The sequence below is a fragment of the Arvicola amphibius genome, chromosome 3 (genome assembly GCF_903992535.2).
Source record: "Arvicola amphibius chromosome 3, mArvAmp1.2, whole genome shotgun sequence".
NCBI lineage: Eukaryota > Metazoa > Chordata > Mammalia > Rodentia > Cricetidae > Arvicola > Arvicola amphibius.
Window position 1 is genome coordinate 127,929,181 of NC_052049.1, and position 26,972 is coordinate 127,956,152.

At 46.6% G+C, this 26,972-nt stretch overlaps 1 protein-coding gene across 4 annotated transcripts; it reads left to right on the top strand.

Annotated features, from left to right (window-relative positions):
* Positions 1-26,972, top strand: Celf6 (CUGBP Elav-like family member 6). Of its 4 annotated transcripts, XM_038321337.1 has the most exons (12): positions 1-262; positions 3,968-4,050; positions 12,989-13,037; positions 24,436-24,564; positions 24,658-24,737; positions 24,883-25,026; positions 25,140-25,272; positions 25,354-25,503; positions 25,707-25,769; positions 26,042-26,122; positions 26,215-26,358; positions 26,845-26,972. In XM_038321337.1, the coding sequence occupies exons 1-12, from the start codon at positions 1-3 to the stop codon at positions 26,970-26,972; spliced, it is 1,446 nt and encodes a 481-aa protein (XP_038177265.1). The 4 variants fall into 4 exon arrangements, with proteins under 4 accessions (XP_038177265.1, XP_038177268.1, XP_038177266.1 ...); XM_038321340.1 differs by lacking the exon at positions 26,042-26,122; XM_038321338.1 differs by lacking the exon at positions 25,707-25,769.

Sequence of the window (26,972 nt, forward strand, 5' to 3'; positions counted from 1 at the left end):
ATGGCCGCGGCTCCCGGAGGGTCTGCGCCGCCCTCCGGCCCCGGCCCGCGCCTGGCTTTCAGCACCGCGGACAGCGGCATCGGCATGAGCGGGCTGAACCCTGGTCCCGCGGTGCCCATAAAGGACCACGACGCCATCAAGCTCTTCGTGGGGCAGATTCCGCGGGGCTTAGACGAGCAGGATCTCAAGCCGCTGTTCGAGGAGTTCGGCCGCATCTACGAGCTGACCGTGCTGAAGGACCGGCTCACTGGCCTCCACAAAGGTGCGCGGGGGTCAGCCCAGCCCAGCCCAACCCAGCCCCAATCCAATTAGAGCGCAGCCCAACCCAACCCCGGCCCCAAATGCAGGCCCAACCCCAGCCCTACCTTAGAGCCAGCCCAGTTCAGTACCTGCCACACCTCAGCTCTGACCCCTCCCCAGGTCACAGAGCCCCAGACCCAGAATTTTCTCTTTGACATGCTCTTTCTGAGCATCACTTCGATTCCCTAACAGGTACTTCACTTTAACCTCCAAATCCCTTGTCACTTCTCACATCCCAACCATCTCCACCTCCCAGCTGGACCTCTCCACCATCCCTTCCTTCAGACACCCCAAACCTTGCAATTTGGAAACTTATTCTACCTTCCAGCTCTGGAATATGCGATCTCCTGACCCCTGGACCCACGTATTTCCAGAGCCCTCTGGTGCCACCCTACTCAGGCCTAACCACTCACACACATCTTGGATTTGCACCCCTCCTTTTGGCCTCCAACCCTAGTGAACCCCCAAAGCCTCCATTTAACTCTTGTGTCTGAAAGCTTTAAACACCCCTCACCCAAATTCTCTTTTTCAGAATTCAAATCTGTCTAATGTACACAGTCCCACTCACCTCCCAGGAGACTCTCAGAGACAAATGCTCTCTCACAGGCTATTTGACAATAACCCTGGTGTCTCATACATTTTTCCAGAACCCAACACTCTTCTGATTTGAATCCAGAATCCCAACCTCAGCTGGGAGCAGCCACCTTCCTGTGTCCCCTTCATCTTAGGTTTTCCCTTACGTGAATGCACTTTTTCATGTGTCATCTCACTCCTACGGCTCTCTGCTCCCTCTCAGTCCTCCTGTCTTCCTTTCTTTGCTGGTTGATTTCAGATCAGAGCACTCTCAGGGTGGGGTTAGTTTAATGAGGAAGATGGAGATGGGGACCCTTCTCACTGACCTTCCTAGGAAGACAGAGGCACCATGGTCCTCTCCAGCCACACCCCTTTCTTCCTGTAGAGAAGGGAGGAGACTTGTTTACATGCAGAAAAGTCTGTCCAGGCTGCACTGGAGTAATAGAGCCAGAATCATATAATAATAATTTGAGGAGAAGCGTCTTTATTTCCCCACTAGGAAATAATGTGGCTTCAGGATTTTGGTGGGGGAAGGGTCACCAACTAACCTCCATGGTCTTCTGAGAGAAAAGTGACAGGACTTGCAGGGCAGGTCCATTCCGAAGGCTTGTGAGCTAGCATCAGACAGCTACCTCCTTCCAGTCGGAGACTCCAGAGCACTCCTTGGCATGTTAAGGTAGGAGGCTTTGAGAAAATGTCCATGAAAGACCTAGGCCATTTGAGTAGGGATACATCTTCCACCCATTGGGGTGAGGTTATGTTAAACTTCCACAAGGACAAGTTCATATCATCCAGACACCTTACAATGCAGCCCAACTGCCTGTCTATATTCCTGCTCATCCATTTATGGCACTTTTTTCTAGACATTGAATTCAGTGGGTAAGCATAAAACTAATCTTTGTAGGTGATCTGTAGAATAAAGAAAGTGTGCGGAATAACAGCAGTCCTCACTTAAACACGCGAGTGCTCAGAGTCTCTGAACTGTTCCCTCATTCTCTGTCCCTGCTCACTAAGCTCTAATTCCTCCTGTTCCTCCCTGTACTCCTGTTCCTTAAGCCATGCTTCTTTGTATTTCCAACCTTCCATTCTTCCACCTTCTAACCCGAGCCATCTACATGGGTTCTTTGTGGTAGTACCCTGACTCCTAAGCCTTTCATAAAGCCTCTTCCAGTCTAAGGTCAGATGTTATGGCTCTGGGGCAGAATGGATAAGTGTGAGACAGGGTTATGTGATTTAGTCCCCGATCAACCTACACCTCTCCAAGGAAAGTGTGGCCTTGTGAGATATAGGGGCAGCTTGGAGGGTCTCCAAGTCAACAACTCTCTCTCCCCAGCAACCATGATGTCTAAATACTACAGTGATTCATTTTCATTCTCATGGCTGAGTACTGAGGGAACAGCCACCAAGCTTTGAAAACAGCCATAGCCTGGGAATTCAAGATCCCAAACCCTGACCTGTTACTGACAAAATCTCTGGCTTCAGTTACCCTACTGATATAAAAGCCTTATCTAAGAGTTCTCGATAAACAGTAGGTAATCCATCCTTTGTAAGGAGGCAGCTCCATGGAAGATGCCACAAAAAAACACGAAAGAAAACATTTCTCATTTGCTTTTCTGGTTAGCTATCTGAGCAGAAAACATCACCAGCTCCCAATGGCTTCCCACATGCATGTGCCCTTCCTTCAGCCCTTCAGACCAGAGCACTCTCAGGGTGGGGTTAGATTCAAAAGATTCGTCTTGAAAATACAGATCTTATCATGTCACAACCCCAGAGAAAATTCTTTAGTGCCCCTCCATTGCTCTTAGGAAAAAGTACACGTTTATTGAGGTCTCTAAGGCTTTATGTAACCCAATCCCTGCATCCCTCCCTAGCCACTCTGCTTGAATCCCAAGTCTTTAGCCATACTGGTTTTCTCTCCATTTCTCCAACACATCACATTTTGGCTCAGTTTTTACTCTTTCTACCTGAAATAACCACACCCCTCTTCTCAGCTGGTTCTAAAAGACTCACTATTTTTGTTCTTGAAAACTCAGTGTCTTCTATTTTATCATCATTATTGTTTGCTGGGGTTTGAACCTAAGGTCTCATGTATGCTAGGCAAGAACTCTACCACTGAGTTACATCCCCACCCTCAGTGTATTCTTGTAGATAGTCCTCAACCCTTGGAGACAGACTCAGGTGCTCCTCATGACATCCAATCTCCAAGAACTCCTCTCCATCTCTAACCTATCATAATGCTCAACCAAATAAGTAAGTATTGGATATTTTCTGATGAATGAATTCTCAGTGAATATTGGAAAGAAAGACACCTACTTTGGTGTTTTCTAGAAGACTGTGGATTCTGAAGCTGAACATAGTGGGATAGTAGGCCCTACTCTTTAGCTCAATTTAGACCCATTATCTTCCCCAATAACTAGACTCCTTTTAGAAGAGTCCAAGCTGGGTCACAAATAACCCTTTATGGGCCGTCTTGACAGACCGGGGTCCTTGGATAGGATGAGGGAGTTTCTGGAATCTCCTCCTTACAGGAAGCTCATAACTTGGCTTCTCCTACTTACAGGAAGCTTCAACAAGGCTCAAATCAAATTCATTTCTAAACTTCAAACTTCAGGAGGGAAGTGTTGGGAAGTAGTTAGCCTTCAACCCTTCATGTTCCTCTTCTTTTTCTGACACTTGGAACTGGATTGGAAAGGAATTGAGACTGATTCTTGGAGACTATGAGTCTATGTCTAAAATAGGTAGGCATTGTGGGGGTGGGGTACTTCATTGAAGAAGGCAAAGCTGCTTAGGGAGGTTTAACCCTGATAGGACTTATGGATGGACTGGGGAGGGAAGCTGTGGGATTGAATGAGCACAAGACTGGATGCATGGGTACAGATATTTCTTGGACAGAAGGCCAGGAAAAAATGAGAGGAAGCCAGAACTTGGGACATAGGTCCCCAAGCATGTGAAGACTCCCATCACAGAACACTTCACAGGGCAGTATTCATGTTTACAGAGTAGTGACCCTAGGTTTGTTGACTTATTTGGATCTTACCAAGAAGAATGTTGAAGGGTTTCAGAAAACTCCCTGAGCCTGGCTCTTCCTCCCCAGGCTGTGCCTTCCTCACCTACTGCGCACGGGACTCTGCTCTCAAGGCCCAGAGTGCACTGCATGAGCAGAAGACCCTGCCAGGGGTAAGTCAACCAAGGTTGAGGGTGGGATGGGTGGGAATCACCTCAAACTTGGGACAATGCTCTGCATGCATGCCAAAGCAGCATAAGGGGTTAAGCTGGCACCAGCAGCTAGAAACAGGGTCATCTACCCAGGAAAGGGATTATGTGTTCCTTGAACAAGTCAAGCCCCGTGTTACACTCAGTCTTCTGGCTCAAAGAAATGGGCTCAAGACACTTGAGCTAAGTGTTCCAACCTATGTTTTTACTAGAGACTTCAGTGATGTGAGTTAAGCTAGGATTTTTCCACTTTGGCTAAAATCATGGCTTCAGGGGTTACTTATCACTGTTGTGAGCATCTGTGTAGTAATGTAGGGGGGAGACTCTGCTGAGTCAGTATCCTGTCTTCTCCAATCTTGTGGTCCTGAATGGTGCTTTCCTGTGGTTTTCTTCCTGTAATACATTTGGAGTACCTTGTCTCACCAAAATCGTCTTCTCTCCATATTACAAAACATAGCTAATGTTAAAAGAGGTTTGGTTTTTTTTTTTTTTTTTTTTTTTGGTTTTATAGTCACCCAGGATTATACGATCTGATCTCAATTAATGGATGGTCACAGGTAAAAGAAACTCGGAACCAACCATTCATGTAGTAATGACAGTCAGGATCTAGCATGGGTTGTCAAGAGGAAAACATACTTCCCAGCCTCATTTTCTCCCATCTGAGTGTTGTGTCTAGAAAAAGAACAATATTCAAATGTCAGGAGTAGGAAAAGTCTGGGACAATATCCATTTTAGACTTAAAGAGGTTAGTTATTGGCTTTTAGAAAGAGACCAGGATAGAATAAAGGCACAAAGACACATAAAATATTATGAGATATGTTTAAAGGAATTGCATATATATTTACATATATATGAAGAAATAAAGGATTTAATGGGCTTTTAATATGAACACATCATAACATGATGATTAAGAATACTTGGTTTCCTATCTTTCAGACTTAGATTTAATCTCGCCGTTGTCACCACCTCTCTGTCCCCCTCCACCCATTCTTCAGCTTTCGTCCCTGTGGGGAGTGGGCTGCACTAACAACCTAACTCCTTGGCTCTAGTAAGAAAGTCCCAGTAAATACGACTTTTGCCTTAAGATCCTGACCAAGGACTTGGTTTTCTGTACATGGTCCCAGATATCAAGAGCAAGATCAATGAGAATAAGAAACAGGTACCCATTTCAGCTTTGCTCTATGAATTGGAACTTTCCAGGCACTCAACAATTCTGTGACCCTGGGCAAGTTTAAAGCCCGAGTTTTTCTGGTCACACCTTTAATCCCAGCTCTTCAGAGGCAGAGGCAGGCAGAGTTCCTTGAGTTTGAGATCAGCCTGATCTATATAGTGCGTTCCAGGACAACCAGGGCTACATAGTGAGACTCTGTCTCAAAAATACAATAAAACCTGAGTTTCTTCATCTATAAGACCGAATGTGTGGGCAGATGGGCTAAGTCATGAGAAGTACAGAGCACAGCAGAAAGCAAGCCTGCAGTGTGGCTTGGCTGGTGGTAGTACTAGCAGTAATTGAAACAGTAACACTAGCAGGAGCAGTCGTAGAAAGCACCATTCATCTAACTGTGGGAGCAAACGATTCCTGCTGCTAGCACAGGCATCGAGACAAGCTGGAACACCCATGCAGAAAACAGTGCAGTAAAAATTCAGAGCTGGAAGAAACAGGTGGGTGTGAAGCGGATGGGCCCAATGCGGGGGGCAGGGGGAGAGGACTCAAGAGAGTCTGGGCCAGGCTGAGGCAGAATCCCACCGAGGGTTGCAGTTGAAGGGGAAACAAGTGGAGGGTTTGGAGATTTGGACTTTACCCTGAGAAAATTAAGATGAGCTTGGGAGAAAAAGCTTCTGCAGAAGAGATGAACTGTACCTGTCGGGTTTTATAAGAATGGGTGTTCCCGAGAGAACTGGAATGATTCTAAGGGAGAAAAGCAACATAGTAGTAAGCAACAGTTATCAGCACCAATATTCATGGCATTTTATGTGTTCCAAGTCATTTAATACAAAGAAGGTATCGTTACTGGGTCCTGCCCCGTGCGCCCCTCCCCCATCTCACCGATGAGGAGACTGAGTCTCACAGTGAGCTGACCAAGTTCATGTTTGAGAAGTTCCGGTCATTGTGCCCAGTCAGTCTAATCTTTTAACTGCTCCATTATTACATGAGCTAACTTGGTAGCAGAAGGGGCTTAGCTTATGCTTTAGATCCTGAAGAGTGTGGCAGTTGAGGACTTGTGCCTCTTCCCACCCTTCCATCTACAGACCTTCCGTGTGGCCTGCTTTCCTCTGCTACTGCCAGGATTGGCTTTATTTGCCCTTCTCAACTTAACGAAGTGAAAATTAATATTTAATTATCCTCTTAAATGAAAATCAATAGCACTGTTGGCTAGCCCCGGCAACAGCCAGGCCATCAATCTTTCTTCTGAGCTTGCCAGGGGCAGCAGCAACTTTCACCAGAGAGGACCGGCACCTAGCCTTCTGTAGGCACTGGGTCCTGGGCGTAGCCGCCACCTGCTGGAGAATCAGGGATAAGACTTCTGTCTGTGTTTTTGCTGGACTCTGGCAGGACAGTAAAGGGAAGGAAGCCTGTAAAGGCTGAGGGAACCCCCTCAAAAGAAAGCCCAAATCTTCACGGGAAATAGCACAGTTTGTTCTGGAGTGAGACCCCCCCCCCCAAGATCCTCTCCTTTTACCTACTGCCAGTCTCTACCACCTATTGAAGCTTAACTCCCTACTCAGAACTTCCCTCAAACTGCGATCATCCGCCACCTGGCTTTCAGTTGCTGGAGCCTCTTCCTGACAAAGCTACTGCTCTTTCTTGGAGCCTCACTCTAGTTCTAGAATCAACCTGAAGAGAATGAGGTCAATTTTGACTCCAATTCTGGGATTTGGAGGGTGTCCCTTATTGGTCTATCTCCCTATCCATGACCTCCCACCTTTAGACACTGTGAAGAAGACAGATACAACCAAGTTGAGGAATGTATTTGCTTGCACAAGTTGTGTCCTGTGCAAAACAGCTTGGGAGGAGAGAGAAAATAGAATTTAAATTCTATTACATTCCATAGACCAAGTCATGCCCTCAAGAAGCTCCAGCTCAGAAGTAATCCATTGCACTCCATTGGAGTTACACCTGGGCGTGTACAAGAGGCCTCAGGAGTGGGGGGAAAGGAGGGTGCTATCAGATGCTTTCTTCATATCTGAGGGTTTGGAAACCTAAATGCCAAAGACCACTCCTGAAATTCTGAGGCTAATATGAGAACTGACAGGACGATGTCTCCTAACAAAGATGGCGGTGGCTGTGAGTGGGTGGCGGTGCTGTGCATGCTGGGTAGAGGAGACGGGACACAGGAGTTTGCCAGTCAGTCATGGGTAGCTTTAAGAAGAGTTAGGGAAAAAAAAGAAGAGTTAGGGATGAAGTTTTGAAGAATACTCTGGCTACAGCACGAAGACTGAACTGAAAAGAGAGCAATAGTGGAGGCAAGGGGGCCCTGAAGGACAAAGTCGCTTCTGAGTGAGGCAAGGGGGCCCTGCAGGACAAAGTCGCTTCTGAGTAGGTCAGTGGTGGAGTGTGCTGCTCTGGAGCTGGGGTGGTGTAGGATTGGAAAGGAAAAGGTGGGCTTATGGTGCGCAGGTGGACCCTAGAGTTCGTGTGGATTTGATAGTGAGCTGGGTTAGAAGAAGTGTGATAAACTGAACACTGGTGGTGCACACCTTCAATTCCAGCACTTGGAAGGCAGAGGCAGGTGGATTTCTAAGTTTGAGACCAGCTTGGTCTACAGGGCAAGTTCCAGGACAGCTAGGGTTGTTACACAAAGAAACCCTGTCATGAAAAACAAACAAAAAAACAAATGAAACAAAATGAAAAAAAAAAAGAAATGAAAAGAAGTGTGGTAGAACCAAGTCCTGAAAATGATGGTGTTGATGTCTGCCACACTCTCCTTTGATCCTCGTGACCTCTCCTAGACTCACCAACAGTCCTTCTCAGGGAATACTTATAAAAATCCCTCCCTGTAGGAAAGGCATGCTGAGTGAGGAATAGAAGTCAGGACATGGTAATGAATAGCCCAAAGACAGGACTTGTAGATTAGTCTATCCAAGAAGTGGGATACACCTTGCTTCCCTTCTGCTTACTGGGTCAAGAGAACAGGGTAACTTTCCTCACCCCACTTTCTGGAGTAGGTTGTTCTCTTCTCTCCAATATTCTCCACCTTCAGGGTCCTGACACAGACACTGGCCTGGGAAACTCTTTGGGAGAACAAGCGAGTGAAGGCTCACCTGCAATATCATGACAAGTTTGTGGTTGAGGAGTCAATGCCCTCATTTGCTGGGTGCACCCCAGACCCTTCCCCTACTTATGGAAGGACTAAGACAGGCAGGGTTGCCCAGTAGCTCTCATGAGCAGCGTTCTCCTCCAGCCATGGGTAGCATGCTAAACCTCAGGTGTTCCCTATAATCCCTGCCTTTGGGGCTGAGGCTTGGAGTCTGGGAAGCAATACTCTGCCAATTTCTGAACTGTAAACCTGAGAGTCAAGCCACATGCCCTCCTTTCCCTCGGCCCCACCCTCAACAGAACTATGGTCTAGTCCATTTGTCCCGAACATCTTTTGGTCTGTTTCCTTCCCCGATGGTCCCGGTCACTCTCACCTCCCACCCACATCACTTACCTCCCTGCCTCTTCTCACTCCCTTAGCCACCCTCTCTCTGCACAGCGACAACCCATGAGATGCTTTCTAAGACTAAAAGACCAGATCATCACCTGCCCTCCTCTTGAGGTCCCTCCCTGGTCTGGGTCCTTTCAGCATTTGATATATCCGTGTCAAATTCCTTGTCATGCTTTTTACAGCCTGCCTCTCGATTTCACCCCATTTCGCCAAAACAAAATAAAAACGAAAGCAAAAATTTAAAAAGCTAAAAGGACACAGAGGCACACAAAAAGACAAAACCTGTCCTATCTAGTATACCTACTAAGATCGGGCTCTTGTTATTTCCACCATGATCCCCCTTTATGACTGAGGACATTGAGGCTCACAGACCGTAAGGAGTTGTCAGTGATGTAACCAGGATTGAAGTTCACGTCTGTACCGTGAGCAGTTTGTCTTCAGGAGTTGGAGCGCTTGCTCTTTCAGGCTTGATACTCCATCTCTACTCTCGCAGTCTAGGATGCTCACCTGTCTGCCCTGCCTCTCCCATTATCTCTACCCACTCTGACCTACAAGGCCAGAGGGCCAGTTGGTCCTGACCTACAAGGCCAAGGTCCAACACTGTTTCCTCAGGGATTGTTCCCTGTGTCAGCGTCTCCAGTTGCAGCCAACCTCACTAATAGCTCTTCACCCTGCATTGTCTCCAAGGCCCCGGTATCTCTGTGTCTCGTTAGTTGTGTTCATAGCTTAAGAATGGAACTAAGGGGCTGGAGAGATGGCTCAGGGGTTAAGAGCGCTGGTTGCTCTTCCAGAGGTCCTGAGTTCAATTCCCAGTATCCTCATGGTGGTTCACAACCATCAATAATGAGATTTGGTGCCCTCTTATGGCCTGCAGGCATACACGCAGGCGGGACACAGCATACATAATAAGCAAATAAATCTTTAAGATTTATTTAACGAATAGATAAATAAATAAATCTTTAAGAATGGAACTGCGGGCTGGAGATATGGTTCAGTCAGTTAAGTGCTTACTGTGCATGCATGGGGACCTGAGTTTGCTCCCTAAACCCACATACAAAGCCACTGACAACGATCATTCCTGTAATCCCATGATTGCAGGAAATCCCCAGGTTTGCTGGTCAGCTGTTTAACTTAATTACAAAATTCCATGTTCATTAAGAGACCCTGCCCGAAAACAATAAGACAGAGGAGAGACTTGATTAAGAGCACTGGATGTTCTTCCCAGACTCAATTCCCAGCACCATGGAAATTTGCAAATATCTGTAACTACAGTTCCAGGGGATCTGTGATGCCATCTTCTAGTCTCTGTGTGCACCATTGCACACACGTGATGCAATATAAATACAGACAAAACACCCACACACATAAAATTAAAATAAGTCTTCTTATAGAATGAGGAAGAGACCTGATACTAACTCTGACCTGCACACACACACATGCACAAACATGTACAGTGGACTTGAGCTGGGGATGGTGATACATATCATTCAGCAGTCAGGAGGCTGAGGCAGGAGGATCATGAGTTTGTGGCTAGCTTAAGCTATTAGCAAACTCCAGGACAGCCTGAGCTATATAGTGAAGCAAAATAAAAAACAAAATAAAAACCAAGGAGTTGAGCAGTAGTATACGAAACTCAGGAGCTTCACCATCAGGCAGACGTGGAGTGAATCTCAGAGGACCCACAGTGTGGTCCTAGACAAATAAACTTCTCTCCCTGAGCCTCAGCTTTCTCATCCATAATATGGGGACACTGGACCTCCTGAAGTGATTAGAAAGATTTGAAGACAGCAGGTATAAATAGCCCAGGGGAAGGCGTGGCATCTGGTGGGCTCTCAGAAAATGGGGCCTTATCTTCTCTGTGAGCCTCTGAGGGCAGTCTCCATCTAAGCGTCACTGGGGCTCATCACAGAATTCAACAAGTGTTGGCAGCATGCCCGACTGGCAGAAGGTGTAGACCTTGAGCCTCTGAGGACTGGACCCTGGCAGGCCCATGTAGGAATTCATATATACCACCCAGTTTCCACTCTCTATCAAAAGATCAGGTGGTTGGGAGGAGGGAAAGGAGCATCCCTTGAGCACCAATGAGCACCATCTCCCAGGAAACCCAGCCAGAAGCTACCATGGAAACCGCTGCTGTCACATGCGCTCGTCACTCTGGGCTCCAGAGAAAAATTCTCAGGATCTATTTAAGAACTAATAAAATAATGATGGTCTTGATCACTCTCACTGACCCCCCCAGCTCAGGCTTTTGCCCCTCTCCTTTCTACCAGACTCTCCTCACTCCCCCCAAACCTGCTTTCTGCCCCCATCCCCTCCTTTCCTTCCCATTCCCACCAGTAATTCTCTTTCTTTGCCCTTTTCTAGGTCTGTCTCTTACTTTCTCCCATGATTTCCGTCTTGCTGTGTTTCTTCATCACTCCCCTTGTCTCTGCTCTCCATAGCTCTGTCTCTTGGTTTCTCCTCCACACTCACAGGTGGCCATGCCTAGGGACGGGTCCTGTCCTCCTGGTCCCTGGTCCAGGCCAGTCCAGACCTGTCCAGCTCGCCCTGATCTGCTTGGATTGATCTGTCATCCCCTCTAGACTACAACCTGAGTCCTGTCGGTGTCTCGGCCCCCACCCACAGCCTGGTACACTGCAGGTGCTCCACTACCAGAGGGTGGGTGTGTCAGAGCCTTGGGTGGGTGGGAGGATTACAATGGTTCAGGCTTGGCCTGTTTTCCTCTCCTTTTTTTTTTAAAAAAACGCGTCTTCCTCACCCCTCCCACCCCAAAATTTGATCCAAAGAAATTGCTCAGCTGTGACTGCCAGGGTGTTACCATGGTTACTGGGTAGCACTTGTGGCTATGGTAACAGGAAGCTGCCTGTTGTCTCGGCAACGAGCACATTGGAAGGGATGGAGTGGCCCCTGATTGGTGCAGAAGCAGTACGTTTCCTGAGGGGAGGGGGTCAGATCATCACCTTCTCAGGCCAGATGGGCATCAGTTACCCCTTCCTCCAGGAACAGGAAGGCCGCTGTTCCTTCCTCCCGGCACTCAGCTGTCTGCCCCCAACATCAATCCCTCACATCCCACGCACCCAGCTCTTGGCAGTTTACCAAGACCTTCTGCACCCCCATTACCTCATGTGATCCCCACAACACCTATGAGAGGAAGGTGAGATGGGGATTCAATCATGAATTCACTTAGGGTGGTTGGGGGATGGGAAGGTGGGGGTATCTATTGAACCACCGAGGAGCTCTTTCAGGTTCTACAGTCCCCCATCTTAAAAATCTAATATGGTTCCCAGGTGATTTTTAACCACGTCTGATCAGGGAACCCTTGGATTAAAAGGTGAAGCTGGCTGGAGGAGGGAACGGGTTGGAGGGAAAAGTTAAGCTGCTTTCTAGGTTTACAACCTGAGTGATGGAGGATGGAGTTTGGGTGGAAAGATGAGCTCGGGTTCTGGTGTGTTGAGTGGGAAGTGCCAGTGGGCCTTTCTCGCCAGGATGCCCAGCGAGCAGCTGGAAACATGGGTCTGAGGCTCAGGAGAGAATGTGGGCTGCAGACGCAGAGGTCTGAGTCATCCTTCTGTGGATAGCTATTGGGGCTGTGTGTGGGTGAAGCGATCCAAGAAGAACTGAAAGAGAGAGATGAGCAGGAAGAAAATGGTGCCTAGAGAAGCCTAGCGCTGTCAGGGAAAAGGGTGCCCAGGGGGACGGAGGGGTGAGTGCAGAGACTACCATGACATAGACAGTCGGGAATGTTTCCCTGATTTGAGAGACAGTGGCTTACTTAAAATCATACAACCCAGAAATGGCAGAGTCCATAGCACTAAGTCTGAGTCCCAGACTGTTTAATCTAAATAGCACACAGCTATATTCTCAGCTTTAGACATAAACCACAAATGTGCTATAGCAATTACACCCTCCCACCCAATTCCTCTCACTCAAAGCATTTATGCAAGTCCAGGAGCCTGAGACACAGGCACCACATGGACCCTGAGTCCAAGACAGAAGAATTTCTTTGGTCACTGCTTCCACCCTGTTTGCCACTGAGCTTCCTGCCATCCACTCCTTCAGGTTCCAGCACTTTCTAAACTTCTGGGTTTAAGGAAGCAATCTTGGAGAGAATCTATAATCCCAATGGGAGTGGAGGGGTGCAGAGTGCAAAGGGGGCTGGTACTCAGAGCCCGAAGAGCTCAGTGGGAAGAAAGAACTAAGCCTTGGGACCAGGCAGTCATGCTAAATGGGTGTGTTGGTTCCGTGTCTTTCAGATGAGTCGTCCGATCCAAGTGAAGCCGGCTGCCAGTGAGGGCCGAGGAGGTAACTTCCCTGTCTGACAAACCTCAGAGTGGTACCTGAGTAGAGGATGGGTGGGCCCACTCTGGAGTTAGTCCTCCGCCAGGGCTTATGACTAGACCCAGCCCAGGTCAGTGCAGTCTGGAATTGTGGGTCTCAAGAAATAGCTCAGCCATCCCAACTCAGACTGAGAAGGGAGAGGTTCGAGAAAGCTAAGACCCGGATGTGGCAGAAAGGGTAGAAGCAGAGGAAGGGTGCTGTTGCTACCTTACTCCTAGAGAACGGCCATCACTGCCTTGCTGAGTAGAATTTACAGGTGTATAGAAAGAGGCAAGCTGGGGTTGTTCTCCTTTTTCAGGTCCCTCTGGGTCCACAGAAGGGACCACTCATTCCTTTCCTGTCATGGCCTGATTAATCACCATAAAAGATGAGCTGGCCCAACAGGTATTGTGAGCATTGTGTGCTGAGGCTCACGGAAGTCTTTAGACATTCTTGGCTGTACTGTCTCCTGGCAGAGAGACCGCTGCTTTTTAAGAGCGATGAGGAGCCCTCATAGCTGTGGTCTGGCCAGCTTTGCTGCTACAAAGGCGGAGCTGGACTTCTTGAATCAGTGCTTGGTGTCTTTCTTGCCCTTGGGTCTTAGATTACAGCTCTCCTTGGTATCTGCTAACTCTCCCACTCTGATAAGACAGACTTTTCCTGTCTGTCTCACCCAAGAGCAGCCATTGCTTTGTTGTGTGATTGTCTAAGATTTAGGAGAGAATAGAATTCAGCTAATAGAGACAGCCCACAAAGTCCTTCACACCCTCCCTTGATTTCCTGTCTACATTCACTAGGGGCTTTGGTGGCATCAGGGTTCTGTTTGGTTCCCAATAAATATTCCTTCCTCCCTTTAGATTCTCTGACATTTGTCTTTGATTCATAATTTCTGGTCAAGATATTATCAGCCCCACAATGCCTTGGAGAGATCTGTCTGGATTCCTTTCCTTTTTCCATGAATGTCCGTCTTTGTCATCTCACTCTTTCCAGACAAGCTTTTCAGGTGTTCCAGCTGCATACAGAACATGCTCAAGAAACTCTTCTCCTTGGGAAGCTCTGTTAGGGATCAAAGTCATTATTGGCCATATTCTAAACCTTACCCAGCTCACACACATAGACAGTCTCACAAGTCACCTATGAGCATACGAGTGAGCTGAGAAGCAAATAGAATGCGCTGTGGAGGTCACTCAACTCTCCCATCACTGTGTTCTAAGTTACTCCACCTTGGGAATACAGAAGTCTGGCAGACCAGGTCCCACAGAGCCCCCAGATTATGAGGGGACAGGTGGGAAAGCAAACAAGGGGTCACTATTCAGTGTGAATGGTATTTCCCAAGGGAAAGTCTAGGATGGGACTCTGGAGACACAAATGAGGGGTAAATAGCCTACGCTAGGAGGTCACAGTGAGCTCCCAGAGGCAGTAGCATTTAAAATGGCTTCAAAAGGTGACAGAAAGTAGTCAGATAGAGAAAAGAGGAGAGAGGGAGAGTATTCCTCAGGCAGAGGGAAGGGCATGTTCTGGGGCCCTTGCTCTCAGCAGGACATGGCACAACTTGGAATCTTGCTCAGGAATTGCTCCATGTGCTGAGGTACTCATAGTATATACGGTCCTCCACATCCCATCAGAGCTCAGCAGGAGGCTGTTCAGAGGGTACCTCCATACCAGTAACACCTGCCCTGAACCCCGTGGCATCAGCTCGGGTCCATCTTCTCCCTCCTCTTTTTAGACAAATATTGCAGGTGTCACATCACGACAAATCCTGTCCTTGAGGCATCTCACCCGTCCACCTGGTCATGTTCAGAGTAGTTCAGGGGCAGGACAAGAAGTCTGCCTGAAAAGACGGCTGCCTAACAGTCGAATTTATTACTTCAGGAGCTTTATGTTACACAGATTTTTCTTGACAAGCGATGGTTTTCAGGGACTATGCATTCCAAGCAGATCTCTGAATAATCCTCGCAAATGTGCACGACCAGATCTCTCAGTGCCTCCGTGCTGCGTACTCAGGAGAGGAGTAGGTGTAGTAAGTCTTACAAATACCTTATCTGCTGACTGATCTGTGATCTATAATCTTGTGACTAATCAAAATGAGTTGCTTTTCTTCAGGGCCATCACATACATATCTCTTCTAGATTAAAGTAATGACTTCATGTGTGTGTCTATGTACGTACATAGAGGTGCCTGCAGAGGCCAGAAGTGGCATCGGATGCCTTGGAGCTAGAGCTGTAGGTGTTTGTGAGCTGCGCAGGGTGGGTGCTGGGACCTGCCTTCTGGTAAAGCAGTAGCCCTTGTAACAGCTCAGTCATCTTTTCAGCCCCCACACACCTCTGCTAGATTTGATATTTTTGTTGTTGTTTTCTTGTTTGTTTGTTTGTTTTTGGAGACAGGGTTTCTCTGTGTAGCAGTTCTGGCTGTCTGGAATTCAGTTTGTAGATCAGGCTGGCTTCGAACTCAAAGAGATTCGCTTGCCTCTGCCTTCCAAGTACTGGGATTTTGATATTGAATTTTAATGCTGTCTAATATGTGAGAAGCTCGGTTTTGTTGGTTTCTGATTGTTTTTGAGACAGGATCTCACTGTGTAGCTTTGACTGTCTTTGAATTCAGAGAGCCACCTGCTTCTGCTTCTCAGTTGTTGGTATTAAAGGCGTGCAACACCGTGCCTGGCTGAGGAGCGCAATTCTTTAAAGATGATTTTTATTATCTTGCCTTTGAAATGTAATAAACAACACCAACATGGAACAGTTTGTCCCATTAAAGCGTTATTTCAGTGACCTCAAACATTCTATAAACTTGATTACACCTGTTCTTGTGGCCCTAGCTGGTGAGGCTGCATGGTTTTATTACTGCTTGAGTTGAAGTCTTGAGTTTACAGCAGATTATTAATCGTTTTTGTGTCCGAGAAGGACACTTGTGTCAATGAAATCTTAATTTAAAGGACATCAAGGCTGCTGATGCCTGTAATCTCAGAATTTAGGAGGCTAAAACAAGAGAATTGCCATGGGTTTGAGGCTACCATGGGCTACATAGTAAGATTCAGGTCAGTTGGATTATAGTGTGAGATCCTGTTTCAAAAACAAAACCAAAAAAATTTTAAGACATTGGTGCAGGTGAGGTAATTCAACAAGTAAAGACCCTTGTTAAGCCTGGTGTCCTGAGATCAATCTCTGGGACCTACATGGTGGAAAAGGCAAATGATTCTCACAATTGTCCTCTTAACTCCACATCCAAGCCATGGCATGTGATCTTCCATGCACACACAAATAAATAATAAAATGTAACTTACAAAGTATATCAAGACTAATGTAATCTAAAAGTCTCCCATTTATCTTCTGGAAGAAATCTTTTTTAAAAAGATTTATTTATTTATTATGTATACAATGTTCTATCTGCATGTATGTCACCAGACCAGAAGAGGGCACCAGATCTCATTACAGATGGTTGTGAGCTACCATGTGGTTGCTGGGAATTGAACTCAGGACCTCTGGATGAGCAAGCAGTGCCCTTAACCCCTGAGCCATTTCTCCAGCCCCTGAAAGAAATCTTATATAATTTTTTTCTCATAAAACAAGGGTCAGAAACTAACCTCAGGAACCCAGGAAGGTAACCCTACAACTTAATACAAAATTTACATCTTAATTATTTAAACGGAAGTCAACATACCAAGATTCTAGCTCAATAAATAAGTGGAAAAAGTTTCCAGGGATAAAACCCCAAGGTTCGTGTATTTCAGAATGGAAAATGTTAACTTTAAATTATCTAAAATCAGAAGTAAGAATCCTAAGTTGATCAAACAATGATTACTACATAAATGGACACTATTCAGCATAGGGACCACTGTGGATTTTTCTTCCCCCATTGTCTCTACTTTGGAAACGCTAATAATAAGTTACACTGTAAGTATAGTCTTATAGGAAATAACTCTTTAGTCATGATGAAACCTTCAAAATCAATGGACCACTAAATTTATATTTTTCCTTTTTCAATTTTATAATATAGACAGTAAATTAATTAATAAATCACAATGGTGATTATTCTGTTTGTTCTACTTCTCAACTTGGTTGTATTTTTTTAGCTACACAAATCTTTACACATCCAAAATGCCTAAGGTACAGAAATAGATTAAGTGATCAATATACTCAATCAATACACTCTTTCTACTTTTTAATTAAGTAATTAATTAATTCAAAACTTGGACTTGTAATCTTTCTACTTCAGACTCAGAGTGCTAGAATTATAGGTGTGCATTACAACACTTTGGTTTAATTTTTAAAAATTATCTTATTTTTATGTGTGCCTACTTGTCATGTTTTCTAAGAGGGTGCAGTTTCTGCAGCATCCATAAAAGAGTGTTGGATCCTCTGGAACTGGAATGGCTGTGGTTGTGAGGCACCATGTGGCTGCAGGGAGTCAAACTGGAACCTTTGGATGAGTAGTCACTGCTCTTAACCATTGAGCTATCTCCCCAGATTCTTAATATTTTTTTTAAAAAAATCTTTATTTTTTATATTAAAATATAATTACTTCACTTTCCCTTTTCTCTCCCCAAACCCTTCCATATATCCCTCCTTTTCTTTTCTTTTTTCTTTTTTTTTTATTTGGTTTTTAAAAACAGGGTTTCTCTTTGTAGCTTGGAACTTGCTTTGTAGACCAGGCTGGCCTCGAACTCACAGAGATCCACTTGCCTCTGCCTCCTGGTTACCGAGGTGTGCACTGCTACAGCTGACTGTATATTACTGTTTTAAATCAGAACTGTTGGAGAACAGCCAGTTGACGGTCATTACTATCTTTGGTTTATAGGCTTCTTAATTCTAGAAAAATGCCCCCGACCTTTCTTACGAGTCTAACTCGTTAGGTTTTACAGAGAGCACAAAAGTTGCCCCAAGTTAACTCTTTGCTTCCTGCAATGTGTTCTGCCTCTGAAGGTAAAGAAAGCTGCTTGGCTGAGAGCAGAACATGTTAATTAATGTTGTAACCCCCTAGGGCCTTGGCTGCAGTGGAGCCAGAGCATACCCCCATCACAAGTGGTACTTTTCAGACACAGATGTAAACCCACAAAGGAAAATGCACCCCTGAAGTAATTTCTGTCTCTAGGAACCTGGCTCACCTTTCTTACTTAGACCAGGCTCACTTGGGTCACAATGAAGGGTCAGTAGCATCTTGTTTCCATTTCTAACTCTAAGTCTCTTTGTTGCCATCCTCCTAAAACTCTTATTTGTTTAATGGTAAAATAGAAGGACTGGGATCCTGATAGACAGATCAGTAGTTCAGAGCACTGGAGGATCTGGGGTCTGTTTTGAGCATCCAGATGACAGTTTACAGCCATTTGTAGCTCTGGTTCCAGGGGATCTGATGCCCTTTCCCATCATCTCATTTCCCTTGAGAGCACCAAGAACACATGTGGTGCACATACATACATGTAGGCAAAACACCTGTACACACAAAATCATAAGAAATTTTAAAAACTTAGCTATCATCTTAACCATTTTAGTGTTACACTTACTAGTGTTAAGTATATTCACCAAACCCCAGAAGACTTTATTCTTCAAAATGTAAACAGTCCAGGAAGAGGACTCAGTCAGTAAAGTATTTGCTACACAAGCCTAAGTTACCTGAGTTCCATCCCAGCCCCCATGTAAAAGCCTGCCTACCTGTATGTCTCCCAGTACTGGGAAGGTAGAGTACTGGGAAGGAAGATTGATAGATCTTTCTGGCCAGCTAGTCTAGTGAGCACCAAGTTCAGTGATAGACCTTGTTTCAAAAAATAGACTGGAAAGTGACTGAGGAAGACACCCCGTGTCCACCTCCGGCTTTCACCACCACTCCTATACCTGTGCACACGCACTCCCCGGCCCCAGCATGTACACAGAAATGCACACACGTGTATGTGCATGCACACACACAAAATCAGACCCCTGAAACTTGACACCATTAAACTTTTCCCCTTGTCTGTAGCCTCCAGCAAACACCGTTCTGCTTTCTCTTTCTAATAGTCAGACTACTCCCCACAACTCATGTAGGTGGAAATGGGCAGCTCAGCACAATCCTAAAGGCTCATCCCTTGAGGGGGGAAATGTCAGAATCCCTTTCCTTTTTAAGACTGAATAGCAGCCCACTGGATACATATGCTGCATTTTATTTACTCATTGATCTGTTGGTGAGTGTTTGGGTTCCCTTTATCTTTTGGCCATGGTGATTAATCACATTATAACGGAATATACAGACATGTCCTTAGGATCCTGCCTCCTCAGAGAACAAGTGCCACATGATTTCACTCATGTAAAATGGAGAGAGGAACTCACAGAAGCAGAGTGGGATGATGGTTAACAGTGGCTGATGGGAGATGGGAATGAAGGAAGGAGAGATGTGAGTCAACGGCTCCGGGTTTCTGTTAAGCAGAGAAACATGTTTTTGTGGGTGATTACAGAACATGGCAACTATAGTTAATAATAATTTGTAAAAATGGCTCAGCTCACATATTGCTCCTGCAGAAGGACTGCATTCAGTTTCTAGAATCCTTGCCAGGTGGCTGTAAGTCACCTATAACTCCAGCTAAAGGGAATCCAGTGCCTTACTGTGGGGCTGGAGAGTGGGCTCAGCAGTTAAGAGCACTTGCTCCTCTTGCAGAGGACCCAAGTTTAGTTCCCAGTGCCATATCCCATATGATGCCTTCTTCTGGCCTGCAAGCACATGGTACACATACTTATAGAAAGCAGGCACACACATATACATAAAGAAAAATACATAACGAAAAAATCCACAAAGCCAGGAGTGGCAGCACCTTTAATCCCAGCACTCAGGAGGCAGCGGCAGGCAGATCTCTGAGTTTGAAGCCAGCCTCATCTACATTGTGAGTTCCAGGACAACTAGGACAATAAGAGATACCCTGTCTCAAAATAAATAGATAGATAGGTAGATATTTAGGAAATGAAATAAATCTTTTAAAAAGAATTTTAAAATTTACCATGAAAAGTCAAGTAAAGTGATGAACATGTTAATTAGCTTAAGGTGATGAATATGTTAATCAGCTTAATTTAGTCATTACACACTGTATACATCAAAATATGAAACTGTATCCCATCAATAGGTAAAATTATTAATGCTGATTAAAAATAAAAATAATTTTGGAAAAAAGTACAAAACTTTTAATACTTTGGCATAAATTCTTCAAAGAAGGTCATTCTGGATCATACGGTAATTCTGCTTTTATTTTCTTGGGGGCTGCTATTACATCTTTTGAGGAAGGGCAGTGAGACAGGGTTTTACTGTGTGACTCTGACTGGCTTGGAACTCCCTTTGTAGACAGGCTTGCCTTGATTTCACAGAGAGCCACCAGCCTCTGCTTCCCAAGTGCTGGGGTTAAAGGAGTGCCACCGAACCTGATGCTGTTTGCATCATAGTAGCTGTGCCTTTTTACCTTCCTCCCTGCACCAACGTCCCAGTCTCTGGTGTCTCCTAATTTTGACTTCCATTTCCCTAATGATGACCTAATGTTTCAAGAAATGTGTGCTTCTCATTCATTGGTATGTCTTTGTAGAAATATTAATCTTAAGATCTTTGCCTATCGGTTGGTTTTGTTTGTGTGTTTAGTTGATTAGCTGATTTGTTTGTTTTGATTTTTGTGACAGTGTGTCATTATGTAACCCAAGATGGTCATTCTGTCCCCACCTACCACAACACCACACAGCTCTTTGCCCACTAAAGATAAAACTTTTTTTTTTTTAACAGAGTGTCACTATGTAACCATGATTGGTCTGGCACTCCCTATGTAAACCAGGCTGGCCTTGAATTCACAGAGATCTTCCTGCCTCTGCCTTCCGAGTGTAGGTTAAAGGTGAGCACCACGACTGGGTAAGTCTTTTCATTTCTGACATAGAGTCTTATGTAGCCCCGGCTGGCATCTGTGTAGCTGAGGATGATCTTGAATGCCCTGCCCCCCGAGTGCTGAGATTACAATTGTGTGCCACAATGCCTGATGCATGAAGCCCTCAAGATCAAACCCATACTGAGCAAGCATTCTGCCAAGTAAGCTTTTACCATTAGGCCTTTACCATTGAACTCTGTGGCTTTCCAACTATATCTCAACTCCCCACTGATGTTTCCTCCCTTTATCTTCCACCCCAGGAAGATAGAACTCCACAGGAAGATAGAAGATAGAAGATAGGGACCTACTCACTTTCCATGGGATACTCTTTATGTTATTATTTTTTATGTGTATGGGTGTTTTGTCTGCATATATGTTTATGCACTATTTGTGTGCCTGGGGTCTACAGAGACCAGAGGAAGATGTTGAACCACCACCGTGTGGATGCTAGAAATCAAACTTGGATCTTCTGCAGCCCCATTGGGTATTCTTACTTAGATGCTTTTAAGTACTGGGACTGAACTCCAGGGCTGTGTCATGCTATATAAGTGCTCTACCATTGAGCTACACCCCCAGCCAGACATTTATTCCTCCCTCTTATAGCGCTCTCTTTTAAGCAAACTATTAGAGTTTGATTAGAGGAAGCTGATTTATCTGGGCTGTTAGCACCATCATTTCTATCTGAAGGGGAATCAGTATGCCTTAGAGTCTTAGTGTCAGTCTGGAGGCTACATGAGAGGGCCCAGGCTTATCTTTGATCAAGTATCATGAAATTATCCCACTATTTCTGGATTGCCTGAAGTTCCAGCTCATCATCCTGTGAAATGTTAAGTCCTTGTAAAGTATCAGAGAAAGTTCCAAGATTCAAGTGCTACCTTGGAAACAGGTAGAGAACCCGGCCCATACCGAGTGCTCTTTTCAAAGATGGCGTTTTTGCACCTCAGTTGTCCAGAAGCATAGGCTTAATGCCCTGATGGAAACTCTCAATCAAGAGCTCCTTACTGGGACAGCAGGGTCAGAGGAGAACTGTGATAGCTGTGCTGAAGCCACCTTTGTCCCACACTCCACCATGGACAGAAAACATCCACATAAAGTTTAGATGAAGGAATGCAACGCCCCTGTCCACACAACCTTTTTACTATGTTAGGGGCTTCATCTAAGCGTGTGTTCTCTCTTTTCACGTAGGGCTCCTGGATGCTGGCCCAGGAGGCATGACAGTGTACAGATCCTATCAGTGACACAGCTCTACTATAAATTAGAGCACCATGAAGCTCCCTTGGGACTGTGAAGGGATCTTCTCCAGACACTTACAGGCCTTTTGCAGACATGGGCGTATTTTAATGTCACAGCTCAGAACAATAGCATAGACTTCTTGATGTTTGATGCTGGACATTTCCCTGACCACTTGAGGCCTGTTTGTCAATGTTAGAAGAAAACCATGAATTTCATAATATTTATGCAAGACTCAAATCCACACTGGTGCTACCTTCCAACTCCTTCCATTCCTGGAAGGTTGAGGCCCATCTTTGATGTTGCTCAGTGGCTTGCATGCCCCCTTCCTCTTTCCTGTCTTCTCAGGTTATCCGGAACTCTACCCTCTATTTTCTTTTAATGGTTTCAGAGGACTTTCCTTGGATTGCACAGGGAAGATTTCCGCTCCCTTTCCTGGCTTCAGTCCAGGCATTTCTGCTTTTCTCTTACATCTTTACTTTCACCCTAATATTTTATTACATTGATTGATTGGGGTGTGTGTGTGTGTGTGTGTGTGTGTGTGTGTGTGTGTGTGTGCCACAGCATGTATGTGGAGTTCAGAGACAACCTGTGGAAGTCAGTACTCTCCTTCTACTATGTGGGTTTCAAGAATAGAACTTAGGTTCATGAGAATATATATATACACATGTGAGAGAGATAGAATCAGGTTCATCATTGACAGCAAGTGCTTTTTACCCACCGAGTCATCTCACCAGCACCATCTTAATATTTTTACTGAAACAATGTATTTCACCACTTTTAAAAAATATTTATTTATTATATATACAATATTCTTTCTGCGTGTATGCCTGAAGGCCAGAAGAGGACACCAGACCTCATTACAGATGGTTGTGAGTCACCATGTGGTTGCTGGGAATTGAACTCAGGACCTTTCGATGAGCAGGCAATGCTCTTAACCGCTGAGCCGTCTCTCCAGCCCAACACTTTTTTTAAGAGATTGGAAAAACAGGGATCTGTTCCATGGGCTCAATTCTCTCACTAACACCTTAGAAGCAAAATCCATCGTCTTACGAGGATGTAAGCTTGCAAGGTAGCAAAGGGGTTTAGGAGCGGGTTTGTTGTTGTTGTTGTTTGTTTGTTTGTTTTTCTGAACTCTGGGATCTTAACAATGAAATCTGATGCCTGATTCCCAAGGAACCCTTCTTTCCCACCCCTAATTCAGAGGCATACTTGGAAAGAGACAGAATCCAGACTGTAACAGTAGGTCCACTGATTCTATTCCCCCAATCCCAGTTTCCTAGATAGTCCTGCAGAGGTCTGACTTGAAAGATGTACAGCTAATCCCTGGTTCAAATCCAAGCCCTCTAACTTTCCTCAGGGAACAGAGGTTCAGCTTCCAATCCTGTCCCTTTTTTTGCCACCCCCACAGGAAATGTGGGTGCATGGAGAGAGTCCTTGTTTTCAAATGATCATCTAAGTTACCGATGGAATGTGTTCTTCCAAGGCATAAACACAACAGAGGAGGGATCAGGGCACAAGAACATGAGGAGTCAAAGAGGAGGTCACAGGGCCCATGGAGGACGATGGAAGCTAGGCAAGGAGATGGGGGTGGGGAGGTCTGGAAATTAAGAAAGGGGCTCAGAGACTCAACAGGCACAGTGGGGAAATACTATGTTAGAAGCTCAGAAAACCAAGCTTTCTCTGTAGGTTTTGGGTTAGATCTGGTGCTGGGGGTAAGGATTCTCCATTCCGGTGCTGAGTATCTTAGACTAAGACAGTAGAGTAGGACAGCTGTGTTCTGTGTTGGTTTTTTGTTTTGTTTTGTTTTTGTTTGTAATTTATTTGTTTGTTTGACAGAACCCTCTTTAATTTGAGCAAGAAAGAGCATTGATTTGGCCATTGCCACCAGGCTGACCAGTCAGGTCATAGTCAAGCAACCCTTCCTCCAGCATGCTGAGTCTTGAGTAGCATTGCCCAAGTTCACAATAAAAAGGGTCCAAATATAACATGCTGTGTATAGGGCTCCACCCCAAAAAGGCATCAGATAGACTATGTCACTTCCCACAAGAGCAGCAATGGGTCTCAGTGAGCTTCTGGAGGACCCATGGTAGAAATCAGCTGAGTTTCTTCCCTCAGGATCTGTAGGCCACCCTGCCCCTCACAGACACCCAGCTTTAGGGTCCCATTGCCTTCTCACTCCCTACAAGTCTTCCTAGAGCAAGACTGGTGAGCCACCTTCTCAAAATCTGCAGGCGACTCTGGGGAGTCTAGGAACATTTGGGGTCCCCAGGTCATTTCTGGCTTTGTCCCCAGAGGATCGGAAGCTGTTTGTGGGGATGTTGGGCAAGCAGCAGGGTGAGGAGGATGTCAGACGTCTGTTCCAGCCCTTCGGCCATATCGAGGAGTGCACTGTCCTGCGGAGTCCTGATGGTACCAGTAAAGGTGACCTGAACTGCCCCTGGGTTTTCCGGGTGACCTTTTATTACCCTCTGACTCCTGGGGCCTGAGTCGTTCCATTCTTGTTTCCTGCACCAGGCTGTGCCTTTGTGAAATTCGGGAGTCAAGGGGAAGCTCAAGCTGCCATCCAGGGACTGCACGGTAGCCGGACAATGACAGTAAGAGCGGGACATGGGCTGAGGGTGAGGCCAGCCGGGTGGGAACCTGCTCTCCTCATTCCGGGGCAAGAGCTGGTTGGGGAAGGTGCTGGACTCGGAGCTCAATCAGGGTCAGTACAGGTCACCACACCCTTCCTTTGCCAAGGGCGCCTCATCCAGCCTGGTGGTGAAGCTGGCAGACACCGACCGGGAGCGCGCGCTGCGGAGGATGCAGCAAATGGCTGGCCAGCTGGGCGCCTTCCATCCAGCGCCACTGCCTCTAGGGGCCTGTGGCGCCTACACCACTGCGGTAGGTGCCTGCCTGCCTCCGGCCCAGAGTGAATAGGACCTGGCTCCATGTCGGGAGATCAGGCAGTTGCCAGCCGCTGAGGCCTCTACAGATGCCCTTCTTCCTTCCCCAAGATCTTGCAACACCAGGCAGCATTGCTGGCAGCGGCGCAGGGTCCTGGGTTAGGCCAGGTGGCCGCGGTGGCCGCCCAGATGCAGCACGTGGCGGCCTTCAGCCTGGTGGCTGCACCGCTATTGCCTACAGCAGGTTAGAGACCCAAGAAACTGAAGCCATGGTTGGGAGGGCCCATGAAGTACCGCTCCCTGACCCTCTTATCTCCACCTATAGCCAACGCATCACCTGGTGGAGGTGGTCCTGGTGCACTCCCCGGCCTTCCAGCGCCCATGGGGGTCAATGGATTCGGCTCCTTGACCCCCCAGACCAATGGACAGCCAGGCTCTGATACTATCTATAACAATGGGCTTTCCCCTTACCCAGGTGGGTTACCCTACCCTCCTGGAAATGGAATGGGAAGCCAGGTTTTCCAGGCAAGGCCATGCCTGGGGGGGGGAAGGAATTCCCCCATCTTCCCTGCTGCCTTTCATGGTGGTCCTCCACCTCCCACACTCCCACCCAGGGTCTCTCCCCTGGCACCTGCCTACCTGCCTTCACCGTGGGCCTTGTGCCCCCTCTCTCTCCAGCCCAGAGCCCTGGTGTGGCTGATCCCCTGCAGCAGGCCTACGCTGGGATACACCAATATACAGGTTTCACTTGGCACTGCCCAGCCCGGGTGTGTGGGTGTGGGGTGTTAAAGGGCCTCAGGCAGGAAGAGGGAGATTTGTGGGAGGGTTAGGCTCTGTTCTGAGGAGCCAACTCTTCCATCCTGTTCAGTCCCCAGCCCCAGTCCCCAGCGACCCGTCTTGGGTCAAGGGTTATAGTGAACTGGGTTGAATCTGTCAGAGCTGGTCAGGCAGATGGGGCTCTGTCGGGGAAATGGCTCCTGGGGGTCACTGCCCACACCCACCTCTGTCTCCAGCAGCCTATTCCTCGGCCTATGCCCCAGTGAGCACAGCTTTTCCCCAGCAGCCTTCAGCTCTGCCTCAGCAACAAAGAGAAGGTGAGGGACTGGGGGCTGGAGAGCAGGGGTTTGTGTGTGAGGGTTGCCCCTGAGGATCCTTCCCCTGAGCAAGCCTGCTACTGTTCCCACAGGCCCCGAAGGCTGTAACCTCTTCATCTATCACCTGCCTCAGGAGTTTGGGGATGCAGAACTCATACAGACATTCCTGCCCTTTGGAGCTGTTGTCTCTGCCAAAGTGTTTGTGGATCGTGCCACCAACCAGAGCAAGTGTTTTGGTGAGCTGATCCATTCCTGTGCCTCAGGAGGCCCATAAGGCTTCCAGAGACTGAGTGTTACGGGACAAAGTGTGAGCACAGAAAGCCTTGTTTCAGAGCACCGGAGAATCTTGGGTAACTAGAATGTGTGAGATCGGGAAGGTTTCAGCTTTAGAGTCTGTCCAAAGCAGGGTGAGTTTGGATGGGTTTGGAATAGAGTTGCCTTCAGACCCCAGCTGCAGATCTGAAGCCAGACTGGGAGGAGTGAAGCAAAGTAGTCAACAGGGAAATACTCTTACCCACACAGACTTACTTCCCATCTTCTGGAAATCACACCTTTAGGCATGATTTGCCTCTATTAAGTATGTGTCTATACTACGTATGCATAGATGCTCACATAGTTAAGCAATAGAAAGGTGCCTATGTGATGGACCTAGTCCAGAAATTAGAGAGAGGGGATCCCGGCAAGCTGGGTTCCCAGCTAACCTGTCTGCCCACGCCCTCTAGGGTTTGTTAGTTTTGACAATCCAACCAGTGCCCAGACTGCCATCCAGGCCATGAATGGCTTTCAGATCGGCATGAAGAGGCTCAAGGTCCAGCTAAAGAGACCTAAGGACGCCAACAGGCCTTACTGA